Genomic DNA, 23,827 nt, shown 5'->3' with positions numbered 1-23,827 from the left:
GGCCGAGTCCTGTGCTTTCTCTCTCTAATCTCTTCCGTCGGGTTATTTTATCTTATCAAGCAAAAAGCCCCAGAAATAGAAAGTTTTCCATGGCTTACAGGAGATGCACAAGCCCTGAGCTGCTCAGAAAAAATAAATAAATAACCCTTCAGATGGCAGCAGGTTGTAAATGGCCAATGTCAGTGCTTTATCTCCATGGGGGAAAAGGCCTCTCGTGGGAGCAGACACAACTTGCTCCAGTGCCTGCTCTGTCCCAGAGCATTTGGGCTTGGAACGTGCCTGGAGAGCTCCTGGCCTCCCCTGCCCAGGATGACAGAGGGGAAGGCGGGAGCAGCCTCTTGTTTCGGGCTTGTAACAAAGAGAATCCCTAAAATCTTCAGGCATTTCCCCAAGGGCAAGCCCTGCTTCGAGCTGCGCCCGCCCCGGAGACCCAGCAGGGAGGTGTTGCTGCTTCCAGGTAGGTGCTGCTGGGCTTTGGGGTTTTTGGCTGGGTTTGCTGCTGCTTTTTTGGGGTGTGGGGTTTGCCTTGGCACTGCTGAGCCCTGCCTGGGCACAGGGATCCTGCCTGGGTGGGCACGGGGCTGGAACCACCCCTGGGCACCAGGTGGCTTCACCTTCTCCTGTGGCACCGGGTGGCTTCACCTTCTCCTGTGGCACCAGGTGGCTTCACCTTCCTTCTCCTGTGGCAGGAGCACAGGGCAGGGCTGCTGTCCCAGCTGCCACCCCAAAGGGGAATTTGGGCTTTGTTAAATGATGGCTCCACAGCACCTGCCAGCAGCTGGGGTGACAGCTCTGTCACTGCCGGAGGCTGCAGTGACACAGGGACCTCACAGAGGGGTGGCTGGCACTGAGGGGACCCTGCCTGCTGTGGGCAGACAGAAACATCCCTGGGGCTTATCAGTAAAATGAACCCAAAGCATTTGGTGTAGAGCTAAAAGGTGAGACTGCGGTGATGGAGCTGCAGGGCTGGGGCTGGGGCAGCGCCCTGGGGGTGGCAGGGGGACTGAGACCTTCCCTGGGCTGCTGGTGCCACAGGTCCCCATCCCTTGGGAGCCTCCCACTGCCCTGGTGCCACAGGTCCCCATGCCTTGAGAGCCTCCCACGGCCCTGGTGCCACAGGTCCCCATCCCCTGAGAGCCTCCCACTGCCCTGGTGCCACAGGGCCACATCCTGCTGCCACCCCTGAGGTCACCCCAGTGACGTCGGGCACGGGAGGAGCTCCTCAGGCTTGCAAAATCCAACCTGCCCCTGGAGCTGTGTGAGCCCCTGGAGGATTCCAGAGTCTGCGTGGAGGAAATCTCCCTCCTGCCACGTTGTCCCAGCTCTCAGACACCTGTGGAGCCTCCTTGTCCTTCTGTCCCCATTCCCCCCGGGTCAGGTGGGGCTGGAAGGTGCCCCGTGGGGTCTGTGGTGTCCTGGGGGTGGGAAGGGGAGGACTGGGGTGGGCAGAAACTTGGAGAAACTCTTCCCTAGGAGGATGGGGAGGCCCTGGCACAGAGCAGCTGTGGCTGCCCCATCCCTGGAAGTGTCCCAGGGGCCACCTGGGGTAGGTGAAGGTTCCCCTTGGCAGAGGGTCCCTTCCCACCCAAACAATTCTGTGACTGCAATCTTATGTTTAGGCACTGAAATGGGCATTTATCTGGGACTGGTTTGCCCATTTTACCCCCCTGAGTGACTTTACCTGTGCAGAAAGGGAAATTCCCTTCAGCCACCAAAGCTTTTCACAGTATCATGACTTTCTCTCTTTTTTTTTTTAAAGAAACTCCATTTCCAAGTGCTCCATTGTTTGACTGGAATGGAAATTATCTTAAAGCCTTAAGTGGAGGCATCCTGCTCCTCTTGGCAAACTGGTCACGTGGCTGCTTCCTAAAGCTGTGCAGGGTTTCTAAAATTAGTGTTCCCCAGCGGATCCCCAGTGATTAGGTCTGTTAATAGGTGATGGTGTCACACTTTAATCCCACAAAGAAATGCCACAATGGGCCTGATCCGGAGGAAGTGCCTGGCAATTGGCATTTCTGTGGTGCAAATTACCCGTGGCACACCTTTGGCTGCCTTTGCCCCTCCTGCTGGAGCTGCCCAAATGTGAAAATCTGGGCCCACGTGGGCACAGGGGACATTGTGGTGGTGGCAGATGCTCAGGTGAGCCCACAGCTGGAGCATTCTCCAGCTGGCAGCTCCAGCAAAGACTTGGCCAGTGTTCCCCATTGAAAGGCTGTTCCAGTTGCTGGAAAGGTCATGCATTAAATTACTGTGTAACTGCAGCTTATCTCTAATTAAAAAAAAAAAAAAAAAAAAGAAGCCGAATCTCCCTGCTTTTCCCCCAGGCTTACTTGAGACAACTGGCTTGGAATGGGAGAATGACAGACAGCTCACGCCAGATGAATGTGAAATGATAAATGATTTCCCTGTTTCCCCTGGAGATTGATGTTTCCCCCCTCAGGCACCAGCTCCCAGCAGTGCTTCAGCTCCTCTCATTCATCCTCAGGCACTGCAGAATTCACCAGAGCTGAGCAGAAATCAGTTTCCAGAGCAAACATGGGATATTCCTTTGCTTTCCTGCAGGCCCCAGACATTCATAACCAATGACCCAAATGCTAAAGGGGAAAAAAAAAAAAATGAAAAGGAAGAAAAATGAAAAAGAGAGATGTGTATTTAAAATAAGAGTTCAGTGGCTCTTAGCAAGGTCATGGGGCTGGTGCAGGGACAGGCACTCACATCCCTTTTAGGATATAATTATTTTTTTCCAGGTTGGTGACCGCTCTGGAATTTTGGGCAGTGTAAAAAGTAAATGTAAGGCTGTTTGTACGGCAGTTAAAAATTAAAAGGCTCAGGTGGGCTGTTAAAGTGGAAGCAGGTTGGTCACTGCAGCCAGGAAGGTTCGGGGGAGTTGGGGGTTGCAGGAGTGATGGCCACAAATTTGGGGTAACTGGAGCTGGCTGTGCCAACCGTGCCCTGTGCAGCTGGGGGTGGGCAGGACCCGGTGCCTGAAGGGTTAAAGCTGCTCTGTGCAGATCGCCCGTGCAGGAATGGGTTAATGTCTGGCATTGGGTCAGCATCCAAAGAAAACAGCTACAGAAATGCCCTGCTGCACCTGGGGGCAGGAGGTCTGAGCCTCTGCTGGGCTGGGACTGCCCCTGCCCTCTGCAGGGTGGATTTGGGGCTGTGGTGGCACCGTGTCCCTGCCCTGTCCAGGGATGCATTTGGGGCTGTGGTGGCACCGTGCCCCTGCCCTCTGCAGGGTGCATTTGGGGCTGTGGTGGCACCGTGCCCCTGGCGCTGTGTCCCTGCCCTCTCCAGGGTGGATTTGGGGCTGTGGTGGCACCGTGTCCCTGCCCTCTCCAAGTTGGATTTAGAGCTGTGGTGGCACTGTCCCCCTGCCCTCTGCAGGGTGGATTTAGAGCTGCTGGTGGCACGTCCCCACCTCTGTCACCACAGCTGGCCCTTGAAGTTTTCGTGTTTAGGCCCTGGCACAGAGCAGCTGTGGCTGCCCCTGGGTCCCTGGCAGTGTCCCAGGCAGGTTGGACAGGGCTTGGAGCAGCCTGGGATGGTGGAACTGGCTGATCTTTAATGTCCCTTCCAACCCAAACCCTTGTGTGACATTTAGTGACCTTAAATAGTCTGATGTCTGTCTAGTACAAAGGTACTTCCCAGTGGTGGGAGGTTGTGGGAAATGGATTTATTGAAAATGTTTAAACTTTAACAAAAAGTTCACGTAGTGTGTATCTGTATGTAAACTCTGAGGTAAAAAATGTTGACTTAGAAATGTCACAGAATAAGACAAACATTGTTGAGAGAGAAATTGAACTAGAAATAAGTTTCAAAGGATAGCTTTACAAATAAGACTAGATATTTTACAGAAACAGAACTATAATTGTAGTAAGAGTTATGAGGAGTAATTTTAGATAATTAGTTTTAAGGTATTTATAACAATGTAAAAGCTGAGAGGCCAAGAAATGCTTATAGTGCTTTGTAATCAGGAAATAGCTTCTGATTGCGATGGTGTGAGTTGTAACACATGTATTGTGTCACCCTTCTCATGAGACTGAAAATGGAATAAAAGCTTTTAAAACGCCTCTCAGTTATCCCATCTCTGTCAGCAAAGGGCACTGTCTGACAGGAGCTGAAGGATCCCTTCCCTGAGCCCTGGCCAGGTTTTGCTGCAGGTGACACCTCCAGGAGCAGAGCTGGCGTGGGGTTCCCTGGGCTGGGGGGATCTGGGGCTCTTCCCATCCTTTACACCTCAGTGGGGCAGCAGGAACAGAGCGGAGGTCTGGGCACACGTGTGGGAGCCGGGTTTGCTCTGGATGAGCTCTTCTGGTGCCTCTCCTCACCTGCAGGAGTGTCCCTGAATAACGGGGACACGTGTGTTAACAGGGACATGTGTGCTAAATGGGACAAGTGCCTGAATAATGGGGACATGTGTGCTAAAAGGGACATGTGTACTAATGGGGCATGTGCCTGAACAGGGTGTGTGTTAAAGGGACATGTATGGTAAAAGGGACATGTGCCTGAATAATGGGGACCTGTGTGTTAAAGGGGGCATGTGCTTGAACAGGGACATGTGTTAAAAGGGACATGTGTGCTAAAAGGGACATGTGGCTAAACAGGGACATGTGTTAAAAGGGACATGTGTGTTAAGAGGGACCTGTGCCTGAATGGGGACATGTGTTAAAAGGGACATGTGTGCTAAAAGGGACATGTGTGTTTAAAAGGACATGTGCCTGAATAATGGGGACATGTGTGTTAAAAGTGACATGTGGCTGAACAGGGACATGTGTGTTAAAGGGATATGTGTGCTAAAAGGGACATGTGTGTTAACAGGGACATGCGTGTTAAAAGAGACCTGTGCCTGAACAGGGATATGTGTGTTAAAGGGACATGTGTGCTAAAAGGGACATGTGGCTAAACAGGGACATGTGTTAAATGGGACATGTGTGTTAAGAGGGACCTGTGCCTGAATAGGGACATGTGTGCTAAAAGGGACATGTGCCTGAACAGGAGCCTGTGTGTTAAAAGGGACATTTGTGCTAAAAGGGACAGGTGGCTGAACAGGGACATATGCGTGAGCAGGGACATGTGTTAAATGGGACATGTGTGTTAAAGGGGACCTGTGTGTTAAAAGGGACATGTGCCTGAGCAGGGACACGTGCCCGCTCCAGCTCTGGCCCTGCTGCAGTCCCTGTGCTGCAATCCAGTCCCTTCCCGCTGCCCCCGCAGTGTCCCCAGCCCCAGGGCAGCCCGGGGTGCCTGACGCTGTCCCTTCTGTCCCTGCAGACTGCAGGTACACGTGTCACCAGGAGTGCCGCAGCCTCATCCAGCTGGATTGTCGCCGGCCGGGCCAGTGCCAGAGCCAGCTGTCCCCAGAGAGCACCCTCGTGCCACCCTGCTGCCAGGTACGTGGGGAGGGGGCTCTGGGGGGGCACAGCCCCTGGTGACCTGCACAGAGCTGATTTCCTGCTCCCAGGGGGTCTCCAGGAGGGAGGGCTCCTCAGAGCCCAGGAATGTCACTGAGGTGTCACCAAGGTGTCACCTGCTGCCAGGGTACCTGTTGGTGACTCCCCAACTTCTGGGATCAGGCTGGGCCCTCCCGGGGGCTCCCCTGTCGGGGGAGACCCTCCTGGGGTGGTTCTGTGTCAGAAAAGAGAGATGCACTGGATTTTTTCAGACTTCAGGCTCTTGTTTATCGTTATCTTCTCTAGAGTTTTGCACGCTGTCCACACCAGGCTCAGCACACTGGAAAAGCACCACAAAAATGGCCAACAGCCTCTTGTTACAAGGTCTTTTACAGCTAAACTATCCAATTAAGAACTGGCACCTAGATTGTTTTCCCTTTTAACCCAATAACTGATCCCACAGAGCCCACAGTGAGGATTTTCCCACCCAGTTACAAAATGCCACCCAAACCCAAGAAGAAGAAGGAAGAAGCAGCATGAAGAAGAAACCCAGGACAGCACCCTGTGCCCTCCATCTTGCTTCCATCCACAACATACTAAAAATCCCAAAACCTCAATTTCTCACCAAGTGACACACCTACACCACCCTCTGTAATCTATTTCACACTTTTGTGGATTCTGGTCTATCTTGGAGTCTAGGAAACTTTCTCCATGAATGAGGGTCAAAGTCAGTGCTGCCCTGGGGGTCAGGGCACCCCAGAGCAGGCAGAGAAATATTCCCTGTGCCCTGGGTTTCCACAACCTGCAGCCCTGAGTGTCACTGAGGTGTCACCTGCAGCCCTGAGTGTCACTGAGGTGTCACCTGCAGCCCTGAGTGTCACTGAGGTGTCACCTGCAGCCCTGAGTGTCACTGAGGTGTCACCTGCAGCCCTGAGTGTCACTGAGGTGTCACCTGCAGCCCTGAGTGTCGTGCCCTGCCTGGGTGTGGTGTGGGATGGAGGTTGGGAATGTGGGCATCGCCTTCCCTCCCTCCTCCCTGCAGAGGGGCGTGTGGAGCTCTGTGCTGTTTAAAACGCCGCTGTCACCTGAGCTGCTGTCACCTGCTGTGCAGGGACACCAACCCCCACACAGCCCAAGTGCTAGAGTATTGTGTTTGTGGGGTTCCCAGACGAAGGAAGGAATGATGAATCTGACTCCATGTTCTCAGAAGGCTAATTTATTATTTTATGATCTATATTATATTAAAGAATACTAAACTGAACTATCCTAAAGAATACAGAAAGGATACTGACAGAAGGCTAAAAAGATAATAATGAAAACTCGTGACTCTTTCCAGAACCTTGACAGAGCTTGGCCCCGACTGGCCAATAAGTCAAAACAATTCACATGAAACCAATGAAACAATCACCTGTTGGTAAACAATGTCCAAACCCATTCCAGAGCAGCAAAACACAGGAGAAGCAAATGAGATAATATTGTTTCCATTTTTCTCTGAGGCTTCTCAGCTTCCCAGGAGAAGAATCCTGGGCAAAGGGATTTTTCCAGAAAATATGACGGTGACAGCAGTGCCTGCGAGGGAGGATCCGTACTGGGATGGGCTGGGGACTGTCCCAGCACGGGTGCACACATGGGAGCGTGGATCTACAAGGAGTGCTGGCTGCCAGCCTTGTTTTGAGAGTTTCAGTAGTCCCGGGGGATGGAGACTCTTCAATCCCTGTTAGGAAGTGCAGTAATCCCAGGCTTACTCCGGAAGGCTCAGCTTTGCTTTAATCCTGCCGTGTCTGGGGCTCCTGCGTGGGTGGCGCGGGCTGCAGGGCCAGGGAGGCTCTCACCAGGGAGGATGGGATGGGAGAAGCTTAAGGCACGGTTGGGAGACCTTCCTGGAGTGGATGTGGCTGGGATGGAGCCTTTGCAGGCTCTCTGTGCTTTTGGGAAATGTTTGGGACAGCTCTGCAGGGACGTGGTGGAGTCACCGTGCCTCCAAGGGTTCAGAACATGAGTGGATGTGGCTCTTTGTGACCTGCCTTGGTGGGTGTGGTGGGATTCAGTCAAAGGGCTTTTCCAGCCTTAGTGGTTCTGTGTTCTCTCCCTTGTTACAACCCCCTGTTTATTCCTCTCTTTGTGGAGGACCCTCATGTGCTGGTGCAGAACTGGAGATGGGAACGTTTTGCACTTTTCCAAAGGCAAACATAGGGTTTCTGTTTGGTGTGTGGGGTTTGGTTTTCATCCATCCTTTGCTGGGCAGCTGCTGCTCAGAATAAAATGATCAGGAGGGATCTGAAGTGGGATGGGATTGATCTTCCTTTAATAATGCATTACAGAAGGGCTCAGAGTGGGATCTCCACTCCAGGTGTCTGAAGCTAAATTTGTGTGTGGTTCCACCTCCTCTGGATGTCACTGGGCTTCCCCCAGCAATGCTGGGCTCTTGGAAAAATGAGAAAAGCTCGTTTCATCTTCAGGGCCATCAGCCCAGCCAGGGTTATTGATGGGCCTAATAACAAACAGGGAGCCTGTGCTTCGTGGCCATCCATCACCCTGGTGTCACCCTGGGGAGAGGGGGCCATCCTGGGCCAAGGAAACAAAAGTGTCTCTGCAATTCCAGCAGCAGACAGAAATCCATCAGCCCATCCCAAAGGCCTGGCTGGGGATTGCACCTCGGAATCCTCAGGGCAGCAAAGCCCTGCCTGGGCTCCCTGGCCTGTGGGGGCTGATTTGAGGGTTAATGAGGGTAAATGGCTGCAGTGAAACTCCATTATTCCTTATGGATAATCAGGGAAAAATTGGCAGGTTTGCTTGATCTGAGCACGCAGCCACGTTCCTGGAGGGTTTCTGTTGGTCAGGCAGGTTTTGCTGCTGGAAAGGAGGAGGATGGAGGGAAAATAATGTCAATATTCCAGTCGGAGACTAACAGGATGCCTGAATACACTGGCAGGAGGGGAAGAGACCTGAAAACACCTGAAAAAATTAAATAGCTGGCATAATTGGAAGTCATTAAATCATATTATCAAAATTAAGCAAAGTGGAAGCATCAGAGAAATAACTATTTTAATATCACCTATTTCAAGTCTGTTACCAGGTAATACCAGGCATTAATAATTTGGGCTTTGATCCAGTTCAGTACTTAGGAGTGGTTTACATTTGGGTTCCAGGGTGACATGCAGGCTCAGCTGAAGCTGCCCAAAGCCTCTGCTGGTCTCCAGGAGCACCAGGAGTCTCCTCAGGGTCTGGCAGGGTCACTGTGTGCTGTGACCCTGAGAGCTGGTGCAGGGCTCCACAGGCACTAGGATGTGGGGGGCTGATGTGCAGGTAACCACTACATGGAGCTGCTGCTGAACAAAGGGCTCAGAGTCATTGGGTTTATTTGGCTTTGTTGTATTTCTGATGGATCTGTCCCAAGCAGGTGGACTGCAGGGAATAAATGAGGGATTCTTGGAGAATCCAGAGGTTGCACCCTGGTTCCACTGGGAAACTTCTGGGCTGAGGCTTCATAGAAGACCCCAGTGCTGCTTCTCCCAACCCTCACTTTCTGCTGGTGTTGCACATGCTCAATTTAAGCCTCTTTCTCCTCTAAATTTATCGCTGTGGAGCAGAGGGGGCTGTGCTGCTGCAGGGATGCACTGCTGCCATAAGAACGTGGCTTATTTATTCCCTCTGTAAATAAGGCCCTTGGATCCTTGCCTTCCTCTGTCTGAGATGCAGATGTTGTCAGTGTCTCCATCTACATTCCCATTGGTATTCAGGGGATGCTGCTGGGGTGGGCACGGAGCTCTCAAAGCCTTGGAGTAATTGAAGTTCTTCAGCAGATACAGCTGGAAGGGTTTGGAGCAACATCTGCAATCTGTCAGGAGGAGAGGTTTTGGTGCTGGGTGGTGGCTTGTGGGAAGGTCTTGGAGCCCTGGAGGAGCAAGCTGAGATGAGATATTGGGAAGAAATTCCTCCCTGTGAGGGTGGGAGGCCCTGGCACAGGGTGCCCAGAGCAGCTGTGGCTGCCCCTGGATCCCTGTGAGTGCCCAAGGCCAGGCTGGACATGGAAGTGTCCCTGCCCGTGGCATCCTCTGGGGAGCAGAGCCCTTCCCCTGCCCAGCCCCACAAACCCCTGTGATCTCCACCAAGCAGGAAGGTCACGGCTGCTGTAAAAGCAGCAGCCAGGAGCTGAAGCTTTTTCCTAGGCTGCAGTCAAAGCTGAAATTGCTCCTGCTGCTCTGAAATCAGCTGCAGGATGGAGAGGCACCCACTGGTGATGGCCAGGGGCTCCGGCACCCCGAGGGGGTCTGAGCTGCATCCCCACCACCCCGATTCCCCCCGGCGCAGCCACGGCATTCCCGGGGATGCTCGAGCAGGCACGGAGCACCCCGCAGCCCTCCGTGGCACCGCGTTTCGGCTCTCCAAGGCGCTGCCAGGGCTCCCCAGGGGCCGGGGCCAAGCCCAGCACCTCTGCTGCGAGCGGGGCCACAAATTCTGCAAGAGGAAGTGGCCGGGCTGCGGCGGTGCGAGGCGAGGGCAGGAAGGGGAGGCGATGCTGCTGCTGCTGCTGCTGCTGCTGCGCGGGCACCCCCGGGAGCGGCGAGCGGAGCGGCAGCGAACTGGGAGCGAACTGGGAGCGAACTGGGAGCTCTGCCCCTTCCATGCTGCTCCAGCGCCGCTGCGCAGGGAGGCGGGAGCGGGAGGCGAGGCGAGGGAAGGGTTACCCGGCAGGGCTGCCTGGCAAGCGGGAATAGCTGGGCAGGATGAGCAGAAGGAGCTGTCGCAGATGAGCGGCGAGCCGGGGATGTGAGCGCGGGGCTCGATGCTCGCCGGCCCCCCGAGCCCCCCGGCTCGCCCGCAGCCCCTCGCCTCTGCCCGGCTCCCATGACCATCGGCAGCAGCATGAGCAGCGGCTACTGCAGCTTGGATGAAGACCTCGAGGATTGCTTTTTCACGGCCAAAACCTCCTTCTTCCGCAGCGCGCAGAGCAAGGTCCCTGCCAAGGTAACGCAACTCGTGCGCAGGGCCGGGGATGCGCGGCTGCCGCACGTTTGGCTGCGGGGCTGCCAAAAAGGAGCTGGGACAGGGCTCAGGGCACAGCTGCCGGCCAGGAGGGGGTCCTGCCCTTTCCTCTGCGGGGTTTGCCCCGCTGGGGGTTTTTCTCAGCCTTTTCCACGCCGGGTTCCCCGTTCCCGGAGGAGCCGGCTCTGGTGTGTGTGTGTGTTCAGCGTTAGGTGAAATCCTTTCTAGGCAGCTGGCAGCCGCTGGTCAGGCTCCCCGGCGGGTCTGGCCCTGCAGAATCTGCACCGTGGGTGAAAATTGCACCTGTGGGGTGGATAGGAAAGTTCAGGGCGGAATTGATCTGTGAACTGATCAACGCGGTGGTGAATGTGGTCCTTTTCTGGGAGCCTGGGGCTGTGTGTGCCTGCCTCGGAGAAGGACAGAGGGTTTGGCTGGGCAGTGTTTCACCCAGGATGAGATTTGTGTCTCATAAGCATTAACGACGCTGCTTCACAGTTTTTAAATGTCTGTTAAAAAAAAAAAAAATTAAAAATCCCTGTCATGAACTTTGGGGCCCCGACTAGAGCTGAGCATAAAAGGAGAAGGTGCTGCTGCAGAAGTGGGAGTTTCACACGGGAACAAGAGCCCTGCAGCACCCAGAGATCAAATCTGGCCCAGGGAGCAGCTTTTTCACTTAAAATCCTCCCGTAAACCACCAGCACCAGCGCGTTCCTGTTCAGCCTCGGCTGTATTTGCACCTGAGGCTGCAGAGCTGCAGTCCTCAGCAGGTGCTCTGGGGTTCAGCTTCCTGCAGCAGCTCCAAGGGCTCTCCTTGGGCAGGGGGGGCTGCTTCAGTCAGCTGGGAATTTTATTGAATTTCTCTGCAGAAATGATTTAAGATGGGATATTCCCCGCTAGCCAGCAGCTCCCTCTCACTATGATTAACAGACACGTACTGCTGGTTTTTAAATGTCATTTGATGATTCATTTGTGTAGGAGATGGAGGAGATTGGGGTGCTGGTGCAGCCAGAGCTGCTCTGTTTGAGCCAGGGCACTGCAGATCCTGGGGCACCTCTGGAAATCAGCCTGGGGCTGTTGCTCTTTGGGATTTCTCCCTCCCAGAGGGGTCAGGAGCTGCTGCAGCCCCTTTTTGCCCTCACCTGGATGTGACCAGCGTGGGTGGCAGAGCTCAGGCTGCCACAGAAGATGGAGCCTTTCAGGGGTTTGGTGTTGTGGGGAGGAAATGGTTCCTGTGCATGAGAAAAACAACCCCACACGCACTAACCTGAGCCCAGCTGGTGTTGTGTAATGGGGCTGCGTGAGGAGGTGGATTCTCAGAGTGGAAACTGTGCTCAGGCCTTGGTGGAGGAAGATTTTGGGGGGGTTCATGGCTTGTCTGGGGTTGGTGGTGGTGCAGGTTCTGCAGGAGGAAGAGGTGCTGGTGGACACTGAGGAGGTGGTTGACATCTTTCTTGGGTTTTGATTCACTCCCTGTCCTCTCTTTTCAACTTGGCACCTTATTAAAGTGGTAATTATTTAACGTGGAACATTTCCACCCCTGCAAGAGCTGTGTGTGACAACAGCTCTGTTTTTCACCACCTGCTCCTGGCCACAGGGTGGAAACATCAGCTGAGACCCCAGAGTGAGTTTTCCTGGTGGATGTGTTTGGGGTGGTGCTGATTGTCCATCCTGGGGTGCCAGGAGTGATTCCTGAGCCCAGGGCAGGCTGGCAGCGGGGCAGGGCCTGCTCTGGGCAGGAGGAAGATAAATATGGATAACTTAGGGATGAATATGGATAACATGTCCTGAAAGACACAGGAAGCATCTCTGGGGAGGAAATGAGGTGCGGGTGGGTAGGAGGGGACACGCAGACCACTGCATGGCACTTAGGGAGTGGGATTTGATCTGTAGGATTACAGAAACCATTTTTGTGATTGAAACAACTGTATTAGTCTGAAGAGCCTCTTTCTAGGAATGCTGTAATTCCTTTTTATTTTCAGAACCATCAGGGAAATCACTCTTCATTAGCAGAGAGCTGGTTTAGATCTCAGATGTGACCCCATCCCTGGAGATCCATTACTTTGCATTTTTTGGGTCTCTCCAGCTGAATGGCTTCAGTGGCTTCTGCCTGAAGCCTGATTGCTTAAAACTCTGCAGAATTGCCTTTGGAGTCCTGCATCAGTGGCTGATGAGAGAGAGGGAAGGGGGCAAGGGAATGTCCAGGGCTGGGAAGCACAGGAGGGGCAGAACCCAAGCAAGGGCTGGATGAAGGGATCTCCAAGATCCCACCCAGCCTTGCCCACAGTCCCAGAGCTGCTGGTGCCCAGGGTGGGTTTGTGGGGTGCAGGGAATCAGCTGGGGCTGGGTGGGCAGCCTGAGCATGGCCAGCCTGCTGCAATGCAGAGGAGCTCCAGCCTGGAGCCCCCTGAGATGCAGCTCTCTGTGAGGACCTTGTCAGCTCTCAGTGCTGAGCTGAGATGTGGCAGGAAAATCGGTTTCTAAGTGAAATCTCCATGGCAATCAAAACACTGAGCCTGTCTTCACTTGCTGTAACCTCTCTGAAATGCAGAAGCCATCCCTTTCCCCTGCCTGCTGCCTTTTCCTCTGAACCCCAAAGCAAACCACAGCACCTCATCTGAATTTCTCAAAGGGAGGGAAATGTTGGGGGTATTTAAGGTTTTTTGGGTTTTTTTTTTTCAGTCCAGATCTCCTGTATGATTCTCTCCCCTGCCTGTCTGTGCTGGAGCAGTGGAGCCTTTTCCAATTTAGTGCTGTGAACCCTGGGAGTGGGTGTTGAAGGGGAAGTGTTGGGTGTTGTGCAGGGATGGAGAGCTCTGTGAGAGCAGAGATGTCCCAGCTCTGGTGACAACCCTGTCCCCAGTGTCCCCAAGCTGTCACCTCTCCCTGCTGCAGCTGGATTTACAGATCTGAGCTGTTGGTTCTCACATTTCTGACTCAAATCTGGAGCATTCACATTTATTTCCAGTCCTTGTGCTGGGCTGTGTTTGTGGTCACAGGTGATGCTGCTCTGAGCTGCAGCTCCACAGCCAGGGACACTCAGATGTGCTTCTCCAGGCTTTGTTTTCTGGTGTTTTAAGACAAATCTTTCCTTAATAAGCAGAAAAATTGAGGATTGATGGCCCAGCTCATAAAATCCCTTCAGAGGAGGTCTCTGAATTGCTCCTGCAGTCTGAACAAGGAGCCAAAGGGAGAGCTTGGGTTTGGGAATGCGAGTTGTCCCAGCCTGGCTGGTGGAAAAGGGGATGGAGCTGTGCCCAAGCACACCAGGGAGGACTTGGCCACTCCTGCCTGAGATCAGACTGCCAAGAATGTGGTGATGCTGGGCCAGATCCATCCCCAGAGCTCTGCTCTGCAAATTCATTAATGAGAGAGCTGGGGAAGAGAACTGACTGGGGATGAAGGGCAGGGATGGTGTTCCAGGGGCTGCAGGGATGGTGTTCCTGGGGCTGCAGGGATGGTGTTCCTGGGGCTGCAGAGATGGTGTTCCTGGGGCTGCAGGGATGGTGACCCTGGAGCTGCAGGGATGGTGGCCCTGGGGCTGCAGGGATGGTGACCCTGGGGCTGCAGGGATGGTGGCTTTGGGCTGCAGGGATGGTGTCCTTTGGGCTGCAGGGATGGTGGCCCTGGAGCTGCAGGGATGGTGTTCCTGGAGCTGCAGGGATGCTGTTCCTGGGGCTGCAGGGATGGTGACCCTGGGGCTGCAGGGATGGTGTCCTTTGGGCTGCAGGGATGATGAACCTGGGGTTGCAGGGATGGTGTTCCTGGGGCTGCAGGGAGGTGGCCCTGCCTCCAGGGAATGTCCCCCACACTCAGACTTTCTGCCTCTGCTGCTTTCCCGTGCCTGGTTTGCTGGTGAAGCCCCAGTTCCTGAGCTGCTGGTCCTCCAGGCTGGGACCACACAGCAACTCCTGGAGTGGGACTGAGGTGGGACAGCTCCTGGGTCCCACCTGCAGCTGGTATTCCCAAAAACAGGGTCCAGCGTGGTGCAGAGCTGCTGCACTTTAAAGGTTTTTAAAGGTTTTTAAGTTGGGAGTTGACTTGAGAAGGTGAGAGGTTGCAGGGAGTGTGCTCTTTGAATGTAGGGTGTGTTTCTCCTGGCATCCTTGTAAATGGCAATATCTGTCACAGGAGGTTTCCTTGTTGCCTCTCTTGGCTTAGAACTCCTTTGAGAGCTGTCACCATCATCTCGATGGCCCCTGGGCTGTCCATAAAAGCCTGGCAGGAGTTTACAGCTCATTAGCTGAGTGCTGGCTTGCACAGAGGGGGCCGGGTGGTGAATCCTGCCCAGCCCCGGGCCATGGGCTTTGTGTGCCACGGTCCTGCCCTGGTCCCGGGCAGCCTTTGTCCCGTGGAGCATTAGCCCGTGTGCCAGCTGCGGCTGCAGTCATTCCTTACAGTCGGGATTTCTTACAGCTGAGCAGCAGTGTGGCTTCTGGAGGGCAGGGGAGGGCACAGCAGGTGTGGATGTCCCAAATCCCGTGCCCAGACTGTCCTGGCAGCCTGTGTGTCCCTGTGTCACTGCGGCCACCACTGCTCTCCAGCTGGTTCATGGCAGTGTCCCAGGCTGGCAAAGCCTCCACCTGGAGTCTGGGCGAGGCCAGCGAGCTGCCAGTGCTTCACTCCTGTCCAAGTGCTGGTGCAGGATTTCCATGGGCAGGCGTGGGGCCTCCGCAGCTCGGGCTGCCCGTGGCTTTCCTGCTGCTCACACAGGAGGGTGGCACAGGGTATGTGCCTGTTGGATGATGGATCCATGGATGGATGGATGGATGGATGATGGATGATGGATCCATGGATGGATGGATGGATGGATGATGGATGGATGGATGGATGGATGGATATTGGATGATGGATCCATGGATGGATGGATGCTCTCTGTGCTGGGCTGTGTTTGTGCCAGGGATGATGCTGTGGTGCCCTCATCTCTGCAGCTCCAGCTCTCTGTGTGCAGGAGGGGACAGTCCTGGGGGTCCCCTGCCCTCCCTCCCTGCGTGGTTGGGGTGGGGCCAGCGCTGTGAGGGGCAGCACAGCTGTGCCTGGCTCAGTGCTGTGACATGGGTGACATGAGGAAGTGCAGGCTTTCTGAGAGTTCATCTTCTGTTTACTTATAGGGAAGGGATGTGGGTTTTTTGTTGCTTTTCTTTTTTTTTTTTTCTTTTCCATCATACTACTTTCAAAATCTCAACCCTCAACATGGTTTCTAAAGATGATTTTTAAAGATTGCCCTGCCAGCCCAGCACCTTTGTGTGGCCAGGACTTGGCATAGTGTGAGCCAAAGGACTCTGACAGACTGGGGAGTTCTGATAAAGGGATATTTCACAGAATTCAGAGAATTCACAGAATGACCAGGTTGGAAGAGACCTTAAAGATCATCGAGTCCAGCCCAGCCCCAACACCCCATCTGAACCCTGGCACTGAGTGCCACATCCAGGCTTTGTTAAACACACCAGGGATGGTGACTGCACCACCTCCCCAGGCAGCCATTCCAGAACTTTATCACCCTTTCTGTAAAAAACTTTATGTGCAGTTCTCAAATAACCCAGGAAAGCTTTGCTTTTATTGTCATAGAATGCTTTGGGTTGGAAAGAACCTTCAGTGCTTAGGAGGAAGGGACCTCATCCAGTCCCACCCCTGCCATGGGCAGGGACACCCTCCACTATCCCAGGGTGCTCCAGCCTGGCCTTGGACATTTCCAGGCATGGGGCAGCCACAGCTTCTCTGGGCACCCTGTGCCAGGGCCTGCCACCCTCCCAGGGAAGGATTTCTCCCCATATCTCATGTAAATCTCTGCTCTTTTGGTTCAAAGCCATCACCCCTTGTCCTGTCACTCCATGCCCTTGTTTAAAGCCCCTCTTCCTCTCTTGGAGTGACCGAGGAGGCTGGGCTGCACCCCAGTGTCACAGCTGTCCCCTAGGTGCCACCCCAGTGTCACAGCTGTCCCCTGGATTCCACCTCAGTGTCACAGCTGACCCCTGGGCTGCACCCCAGTGTCACTGCTGTCCCCTAGGTGCCACCTCAGTGTCACTGCTGTCCCCTGGGCTGCACCCCAGTGTCACTGCTGTCCCCTAGGTGCCACCTCAGTGTCACTGTTGTCCCCTGGGCTGCACCCCAGTGTCACAGCTGTCCCCTGGGTGCCACCCCAGTGTCACTGCTGTCCCCTGGGCTGCACCCCAGTGTCACTGCTGTCCCCTGGGTGCCATCCCAATGTCACTGCTGTCCCCTGGATGCCTGCTCCACAGCAGGGACCCAGAGGTCTGGAGCTGTTTGCTGCTCTGGGGTGGAAATGCAGGAATGCTGAGCTGTCACTGGGGAATGGCCTCGGTGAATCCAGGGCTGCCCAGTCCCAGCAGTGCAGCTGCCTTGCCAGATTGCAGCCATGGTTTCAGATTGTCCTCTGCTTGATTCTCCTCCTGAAAGAAATACCATGGGTAGCCTTGGGCAATATTGGCTTATTCACAGCCTGCTTTGTCCTTGTCCTCTGTGCTCTGGGGCTGCCTGAGAAGAAACAAGCTCTGCTCCCCAAGCTGCCTTTTTTCCCCTTTTTTTTCCTTCTCAGAGGTTACAGTTTTCATTCTGAGCCTTCCCAGCCTTGATGGTACATCCCTTCACGCTTCCTGCTCCTTGCTAATGCCAGCTTCTGAGCAAGCCCACATAAAATCTGGGCAAAATGCATTTCCAGGCTGTCACCAGGGGAGGTGGTGAGTTCTGAGGAGGCAGCAGAGCTCTGAGCAGGGAGATCCAGCCCGCTGAGCATTGCCCAAGACACACAGAGGCTTGTTTGCTGCAGATTGAGCAGATAAAGCAGGCAGGGCTGTGGAGCAGACCTGCCCTCCTGGCTGGAGGGGAGCCTGGGGAGGTTTGGACTGGATAGGAATGAAAATTTCTTCATGGAAGGGGGAAGTGGTGGAATCACCATCCCTGGAAGTGTTCAAAAGGCTGTGAATGTGACACTTGGGAACATGGCTTCATGGTGCTGTGTTGACAGCTGGACTCCCATCTCAGAGATCTTTTCTGACCTCAATGACTCTGTGATTATTCATTAGTGATATTTCCATGGCTGGCCTTCAGGCAGAACCCACCTACAGGTCAGACCCGTTGGTTTTGGAGGAAATTCCCCCAAAGCTGGGCGAGCAGCAGCCTCTGTTCCCCTCTGGGAACCGAGCAGTTCCTGACACAGGCTGGGATGCCTGGACTGGCCCTGCAGTGCCTGATTTATCATCAGTCACACAGGCAGCCTGCTGCTCGTGTGCTTTTGTTGCTCTGAGCTGTAATTTCCCAAGCTTTGGACAAGAGCAGTGAGAGATTTAACTCCAGGTTCTGCCTGGGTGAACCCACTGCTTGAGTTTTGGGGAGTCAGAGCCGTGAATACTGGAAATAGGACGGGATATTTTTTTTCTTGCATTACAAAAAGGAAATAAATGCTTGCAGCTGGAGGTGGCTTTGCTTTGAAAGTGGGTTTGAAAGGTTGGATTTTTTTGCCCTGGTTTGTAGTGGGATGCTTTACTGCTCCATGCCACCAACTGGTGCATTTTGTGTTGCCCTCCACTGCCTGTCACTGGTGTCAGAGGTGATCTGGGGTTGGGATGTGGCATCCTGCACATTTGGGACCTTCCCCACCTGCGTCATCACTGCTCAGGATCTGAGCAGGATCCGTTCCTGCTTTCAGGGGCTGAACAGATGGAGCATTACCCAACACACAAAGCAGCTAAAGCCCCGCTCTTCTGATTGCAGAATGTGACACAAACGGTAGAAGAAGAAAAACCTGAGCCTCCAACCATCCAGGAGATCAAACAGAAGATTGAAAAGTACAATGCAAAGGTCACCAACTGCCTCGTGATGAAACTGGTACGTCCTGGGCCGGTTTCCCCTCGCACACACAGCCTGGTGCTGGCTCCTGTGGGCCCTGCACGGGGCCAGCCTGTGGGGAAGGTGTCACTGGGGTGAGGGTGGCTGGGGAAGGTGTCACTGGGGTGAGGGTGGCTGGCAAGCTGCTTTTCCTGCTGCAGGGCTTTGCAGTGTCCCTGGCACTCCAGAGAACCCTTCCCTGCCTCCATCCCTTCCTGCTGGCACTGATCTCTGGCAAGGAGCTGCCACAAAGCCTTGTCCCAGTGGGGCTGAGTCAGGGTGGAACCGGGGCTGTGAGCTGTTGGAAGTGGCTTCAGGAGCACAAAACCTTTCTAGAGGGAGAAGCTCTGCCCTCACCCCTGCCAGGTTTCCTGGGTGCACTGTGCAGAACCAGGCTCTTCTCCTGATTCCTGAACTTGTGGAGCTGAGGGTGGGGTAAGAGACCTGTGGTGGGATCAGCTGATGTTCAGGGATGATCTGTTAGGTGGAGATGTGAGAATCCCTTACATGGGGAGTAAAACATAAGGAATAAGTTTGGGAGATCCTGCTGAACCAGGGGTTTCAAATCCATATTAAGTGCAACTACAAATTCCATGCAATGGAATTTCCATAACTGCCTTGTAGCAAGGCTGGTTTGAAATAAAACAAGATCCCACAGGCGAGAGGAAGGGATGAGTCATTACCAAGAGAAAACCAGCAGTGACTGTCCCGAAATTACTGGGTATTTTTGACATGATTAATGAGAAACGCTGGAACTCCCAGAGCAGGGGCAGCTCCTGCTGTCACCCCACGCTGCAGCCCAGCTTCTTGTGGTGGGGAATGTGCTGGAAGAGCTGCCTGGAGCCTGATCCCTGTGTGCTTTGCCCCAGAACGACGACGGGACCTACACGGGGTTCATCAAGGTGCACCTGAAGCTGCGGCGCCCGGTGACGGTGCCGGCCGGGATCCGCGCCCAGTCCATCTACGATGCCCTCCACGAGGTGAACCTGGCTGAGATGACAGACAAGAGGACTTCCTTCTACCTGCCCCTGGATGCCATCAAGCAGCTGCACATCAGCAGCACCACCACGGTGGGCCAGGTGATCCAGGCGCTGCTGAAGAAGTTCATGGTGGTGGATAACCCCCAGAAGTTTGCACTTTTCAAGGAGATGAGGAAAGATGGGCAAGGTGAGTTCAGGGCCTGGCAGCTCTGCCTGGGGTGGGGAGTTTGGCTTCTGGTTGGTGTGCTGGAGGACTCACTGGGGTGTCAGGCAGGCAGAGCCTAAATCCAGGTGAATCAAAGGCCAGACCTCAACAGGAGGTGATGGTGCTTAGGTTAACGGGGAGTTATGATTTCTGAGGGGGTGAAACCACCTGAGACCTTACGGGGATCGTTGTAAATCTGTGATAAAGACTGCCCTGTGATCCTGAGCATCCTTTTCCATGCTCCAGCAGATCCCCTGAGCTGCCCTCTGCCCTGGCAGCCCTGATCTCACGGGGGGTGTCTGCTGTCCTTGCAGTGCTCTTCCAGAAGCTCCCTCTCACCGAGTACCCGCTGTACCTGCGGCTGCTGGCAGGCCCTGACACCGATGTGCTGAGCTTTGTGCTGAAGGAAAACGAAACCGGGGAAGTTGAGGTACCTTGGTGACTTGGTTTTCACATGGATGTGAAGCACATGGCAGAGCTGGGAGAGGCATGGCAGAGGCACCACAAAAAGGGCTGTTTCCCTCTAAGAGGTCTTTTATTGCTCCTAAATGATCTGGGTTTTTAAAACAATTCAGACTTGAGCTGGGAAAATGCTGAGGCCAGTTTTGATGGCCACTCCATAATCTGTTTATGGAACCTGGCAGTGCCTCCCCAGGGTTAATCCTCACTAATTAGATTAGCTGAGCACTGTTATAAGTAATCCACTAATTTAAGTAAAAGCCAGGGACACTCAGATAATAAATTCACAGTCAGTTTTTGGTTGAAATCTTGCTCCCCACCACAGTGAAGCTAATGCTGGGAGCTTCTGCATCCTGCAGGATTCTGCTTCCCATGTGGGCTGGGAGGATTGGGATGGTCCTTCATGCTGCAGCCCCTCATCCCATCCCTCACCACTCGAGGTTAAATCCCTGGAGATCAGATACATTTCAATGTATTTTATTGCTCCTCCTCACAGATTCAGAGGTAAGAACCCACAAAGCCCAGTGCTCACTTTGCCTCTTGCTGGTTTTGCAGTGGGACGCCTTCTCCATCCCAGAGCTGCAGAACTTCCTGATGATCCTGGAGAAAGAGGAGAAGGACAAAATCCAGCAAGTGCACAAGAAGTATGAGAGGTTCAAACAGAGACTGCAACAGACCCTGAAAGAGGCCAGAGGCAAACCTGGATAACCTTCAGGAGGCACTGGGCATTAGACTAAGCTAGAGACTGTTTTTAATGAAAAGACTTCTCAGGACACCTTAGTAGTCATTCTCCCTCTTCAACCTTCCATAAGGACTGGCTCCCAGCACCCCTAAAATGATCCTATTTCATTTTCTTCTTCTGAAACCTCTTCTCCCAGGACCAGAGCTGGTCCAAGAACGGGAAGCCTGTTTTTAAAACAGCTTCAACAAAGCAAACACAGCTGCTGGTTGGCTTTCCAGCTGTGCCGTCCGCTGGAGAGGCTGCGTGGAAAATTCTCGGTGTGACACCCAACAGGACCCCTCTGCTGGCTGAAGTTTGGAGCAGGGCAGCTCTTGCTGTTCCTGCTCCTCCCAGCGAGCTGCTTGTTCCTGTTTGGAGGTGCTGTGGCCCACAGTGCCCTCGTGGCCCAATTCTGGTTTCGTAAGGAGAGCACAGGAAACAGCAGGGAAAGGGGAGGAGGTTGTTGCACCAAACCACGTGGGTGTTGCAGCTCTGACCAAGCCCTGGACTTGTTCAGGGCTGAGGCAGCCAGGGAAATGCCAGGTTAGGACACCAAGGCAGCTGCAACACCCCAACAGTCTGTTAGTAAATATTATTGCAACTTGGTAATAGTAATTCCCAGGAAAATCATTCATTTTGATTCTATTTGACTTCTAATTTTGGAAAGAGCTGAATTACAGTAACTGTCCCTGGTGCTTAGCCAAGTTAGCCAGGGTTTCACCAGTTCTCTAATTGGTAGGAACTGGGACCTATGTTTCCAGAAATTCTGTTTGAAAAGTGTAAAGGTGATGGTTGGGGCACAGGCTGAGGGTTCAGTGTTGAAGGCTTAGCAATATGTGTCCATCAGAGGAACCCAGGAAGGCTCAAAACCCCTTCACAAATCAGATTTTGAGCTGTGAACATGCCTGGCCCCCAGGGAGAGGAGCCCCATCCAGGGCTGGGGTGTGGAGGTGGCACCAAGGAAGGGAATTACTGTCCTTGGATGCTTTCTGCTCACCTCACCTGCGTTTCCTCCTGCTCCTGCTGTCCCAGCCCTGCTGTCCCTGTGCCCTGTTCTCCCTCCCCACTCTCAACTGGTGCTGTCCTGCCCGTCCAGGAAGCTTCCCAGGATTTGCTCTCTCCGTGGAGCCAGGAGAGGACAGCAAGTCTCTCTCTGCCTGTCTCAGGGCTGCCACCACGCCATGCTGAGCATCCCTCAGCAAAGTCCTCGAGCTGCAGGCTGGGAGTGCTCATCCCTGCCCTTGCTCCTGGTGCTGAGGCCGTGCCAGGATCTCTGCCAGGCTGGGAATGCTCCAGGGATCCCAGGGGAGAGGATGGGCCCCATGTTTACCCTCAGTGCTCCTTACTGAGCACACTGCACACACCAGGGCCAGCCCTCCCTCTGTTCACAGCCCAGGGACCAGGGAATGTCAGCCCTGGGTTGGGATGGAGCAGGGACAGGGGATGGTGTGGGCTCCGTGGAGCTCACTGTGGCTGCTGGGATCCCACCTGCGCCCCGTGGGAGGGGAGCCAGCGAGTTGTTGGGGAACGGGGAGGAGTTCAAATTTACCTCAGTGCCTTTTTTTTCCCTTAAGTGTGAAAACTTTGCATTTGGGCTAAGGAGGAAGCTGTGCAGAGGCCTTGTCCCTCCTGTCCCCACAGCACTGGTGTGATGTGTCCGGGGAGGGATGAGGAACTGCTTTGTTTCTTTCTGGAAGGTGATTGCTTGGGATTTTTTTTTCCAGATTTTGAGTATGTTTGTTTCTAAACCTTATGAGAGTAACTGCATCACTTGGAGCCCTCGGTTGGTGTGAAAGCCACTTTCTGCCAAGCTCAGTTGCAGCTCCTGTTCTGGTCAGCAGTGAGGGTTTGCTCGCAGGGCTCTAGTGCAGAGGAGCCTCCAGCTGTACTGTACTCTACACCCAACGACCTTTAACAAGTGCTGGCAGCCCCAGAGCAGCACTTGCCATGCTCTAGGGCTGTTTGTCCAGCTACAAGCAGACTTAGCACTTCACTATTCACTTGTGGAGTCATTTAAATACCGTTTATCTGGTGCTTTGAGCCTTGACAGCACCGTATAAATACTTCAGTTCCACCTGTGGGGAAGAGCGCTGTAAAAACTGCCGGTGGCTCAGAGGGAAGAGCCACACGCTTGGTTTGAAATCCCTTTTCTTTCTGGCTGAAAGTTGTGCAGGTTTCCTTTTTTTTTTTATTTTTGTTTTTGTTTTGGTGAGTGTCCCCTCTCCCTTCCTGGCCCCAGCATGTCTTTGACAGTTTGTAGAAGGCATGGCTTCGTATGCAATCACTGTGGATGCTGCTGAAAACCTCCTGCCACCAGCAGGGCTCGTTCTTTTGGTTTTTTTTGTTTTTTTTCAATATGAGGGGTATTTGAAGAGTTGGTGGGTGTTGAAACTCAAATTCTCATGGGTCAGTTGAGCTGTTTTTAGAAGTATTTGCCCCTTCTTTAAGCGCAAATCCTGTTGGCAGTGCCTTTGGTTAGCAATTGTCTCGCCTAGGTCGTGTGAGTTTATTTTCCATGGCTACTGTAAAACCTGTAAAATAATGTGTATAGGATGGAATAGTAGAGCTTCTATGGCAAAGTGAAATGCATTTTTGCAATGCTGTAATTTATTTTTACTACTCCCTAGTGATTCTATGGCATTTTTACAAAATGTCTCACTCTCAGCTTTTTTTGAAGGTTCTGGAACTATTTGTTCATATGCAGACAGTGTAAGAGAATATAACAATAAAACGGTCAGTAATTAAAGAAATCTCTTGACCTTCTTTTTCTGGTGCCCTCCTATGGAACTTTAATGGATTTAGTCTAAAGGGAAATACAGGAATCCTTCCTAGAAGTGAATTTAAATTTCCTAACCTACTGTTAAAGAGCTAAAGAACATCCACACCTGTAAGACCTGACCAAAGTGTTCCATTAATTTAATCTTTTAGCTGGGGCTGACAGAACTGTTACCTGTGATAAATTACAGCTCATGTCATACATTAAAATGTATTTTTATATAAAAATAATATAAACTACAGAAGTGCAGCTAGTGCAGTTAATTCTCAGTGCTGAAATGTCTGAATTCAGTATCTGGCAATGTTTAAAAGGATAAAATCTAAGCCACAGTGGGTTTTACTCAATGGCAGAACACACTGCACTGCCCCAGGATTGTGCTGGAATGTATTTTTCTCATATTTCAGAGGAGGTTTATTCCACATCCTTGATCAAAGATGCAAAGCAAGAATGTTAAACTACCCAAAA

General features: G+C 53.2%; 1 protein-coding gene across 2 annotated transcripts; it reads left to right on the top strand.

Annotated features, from left to right (window-relative positions):
- The first annotated feature begins 309 nt into the window (after positions 1-309).
- On the top strand, positions 310-23,332 carry RASSF5 (Ras association domain family member 5). Of its 2 annotated transcripts, XM_041460542.1 has the most exons (6): positions 310-457; positions 5,275-5,393; positions 18,108-18,221; positions 19,091-19,388; positions 19,721-19,836; positions 20,421-23,332. In XM_041460542.1, the coding sequence occupies exons 1-6, from the start codon at positions 310-312 to the stop codon at positions 20,571-20,573; spliced, it is 948 nt and encodes a 315-aa protein (XP_041316476.1). In that variant the 3' UTR covers positions 20,574-23,332. The 2 variants fall into 2 exon arrangements, with proteins under 2 accessions (XP_041316476.1, XP_041316477.1); XM_041460543.1 differs by lacking the exons at positions 310-457; positions 5,275-5,393 and adding an exon at positions 9,961-10,361.
- Positions 23,333-23,827: the final 495 nt, after the last annotated feature.

This window comes from Pyrgilauda ruficollis, unplaced genomic scaffold, assembly GCF_017590135.1.
Source record: "Pyrgilauda ruficollis isolate IOZ18807 unplaced genomic scaffold, ASM1759013v1 scaffold144, whole genome shotgun sequence".
NCBI lineage: Eukaryota > Metazoa > Chordata > Aves > Passeriformes > Passeridae > Pyrgilauda > Pyrgilauda ruficollis.
This window is presented reverse-complemented; position numbering and strand designations above follow the sequence as displayed.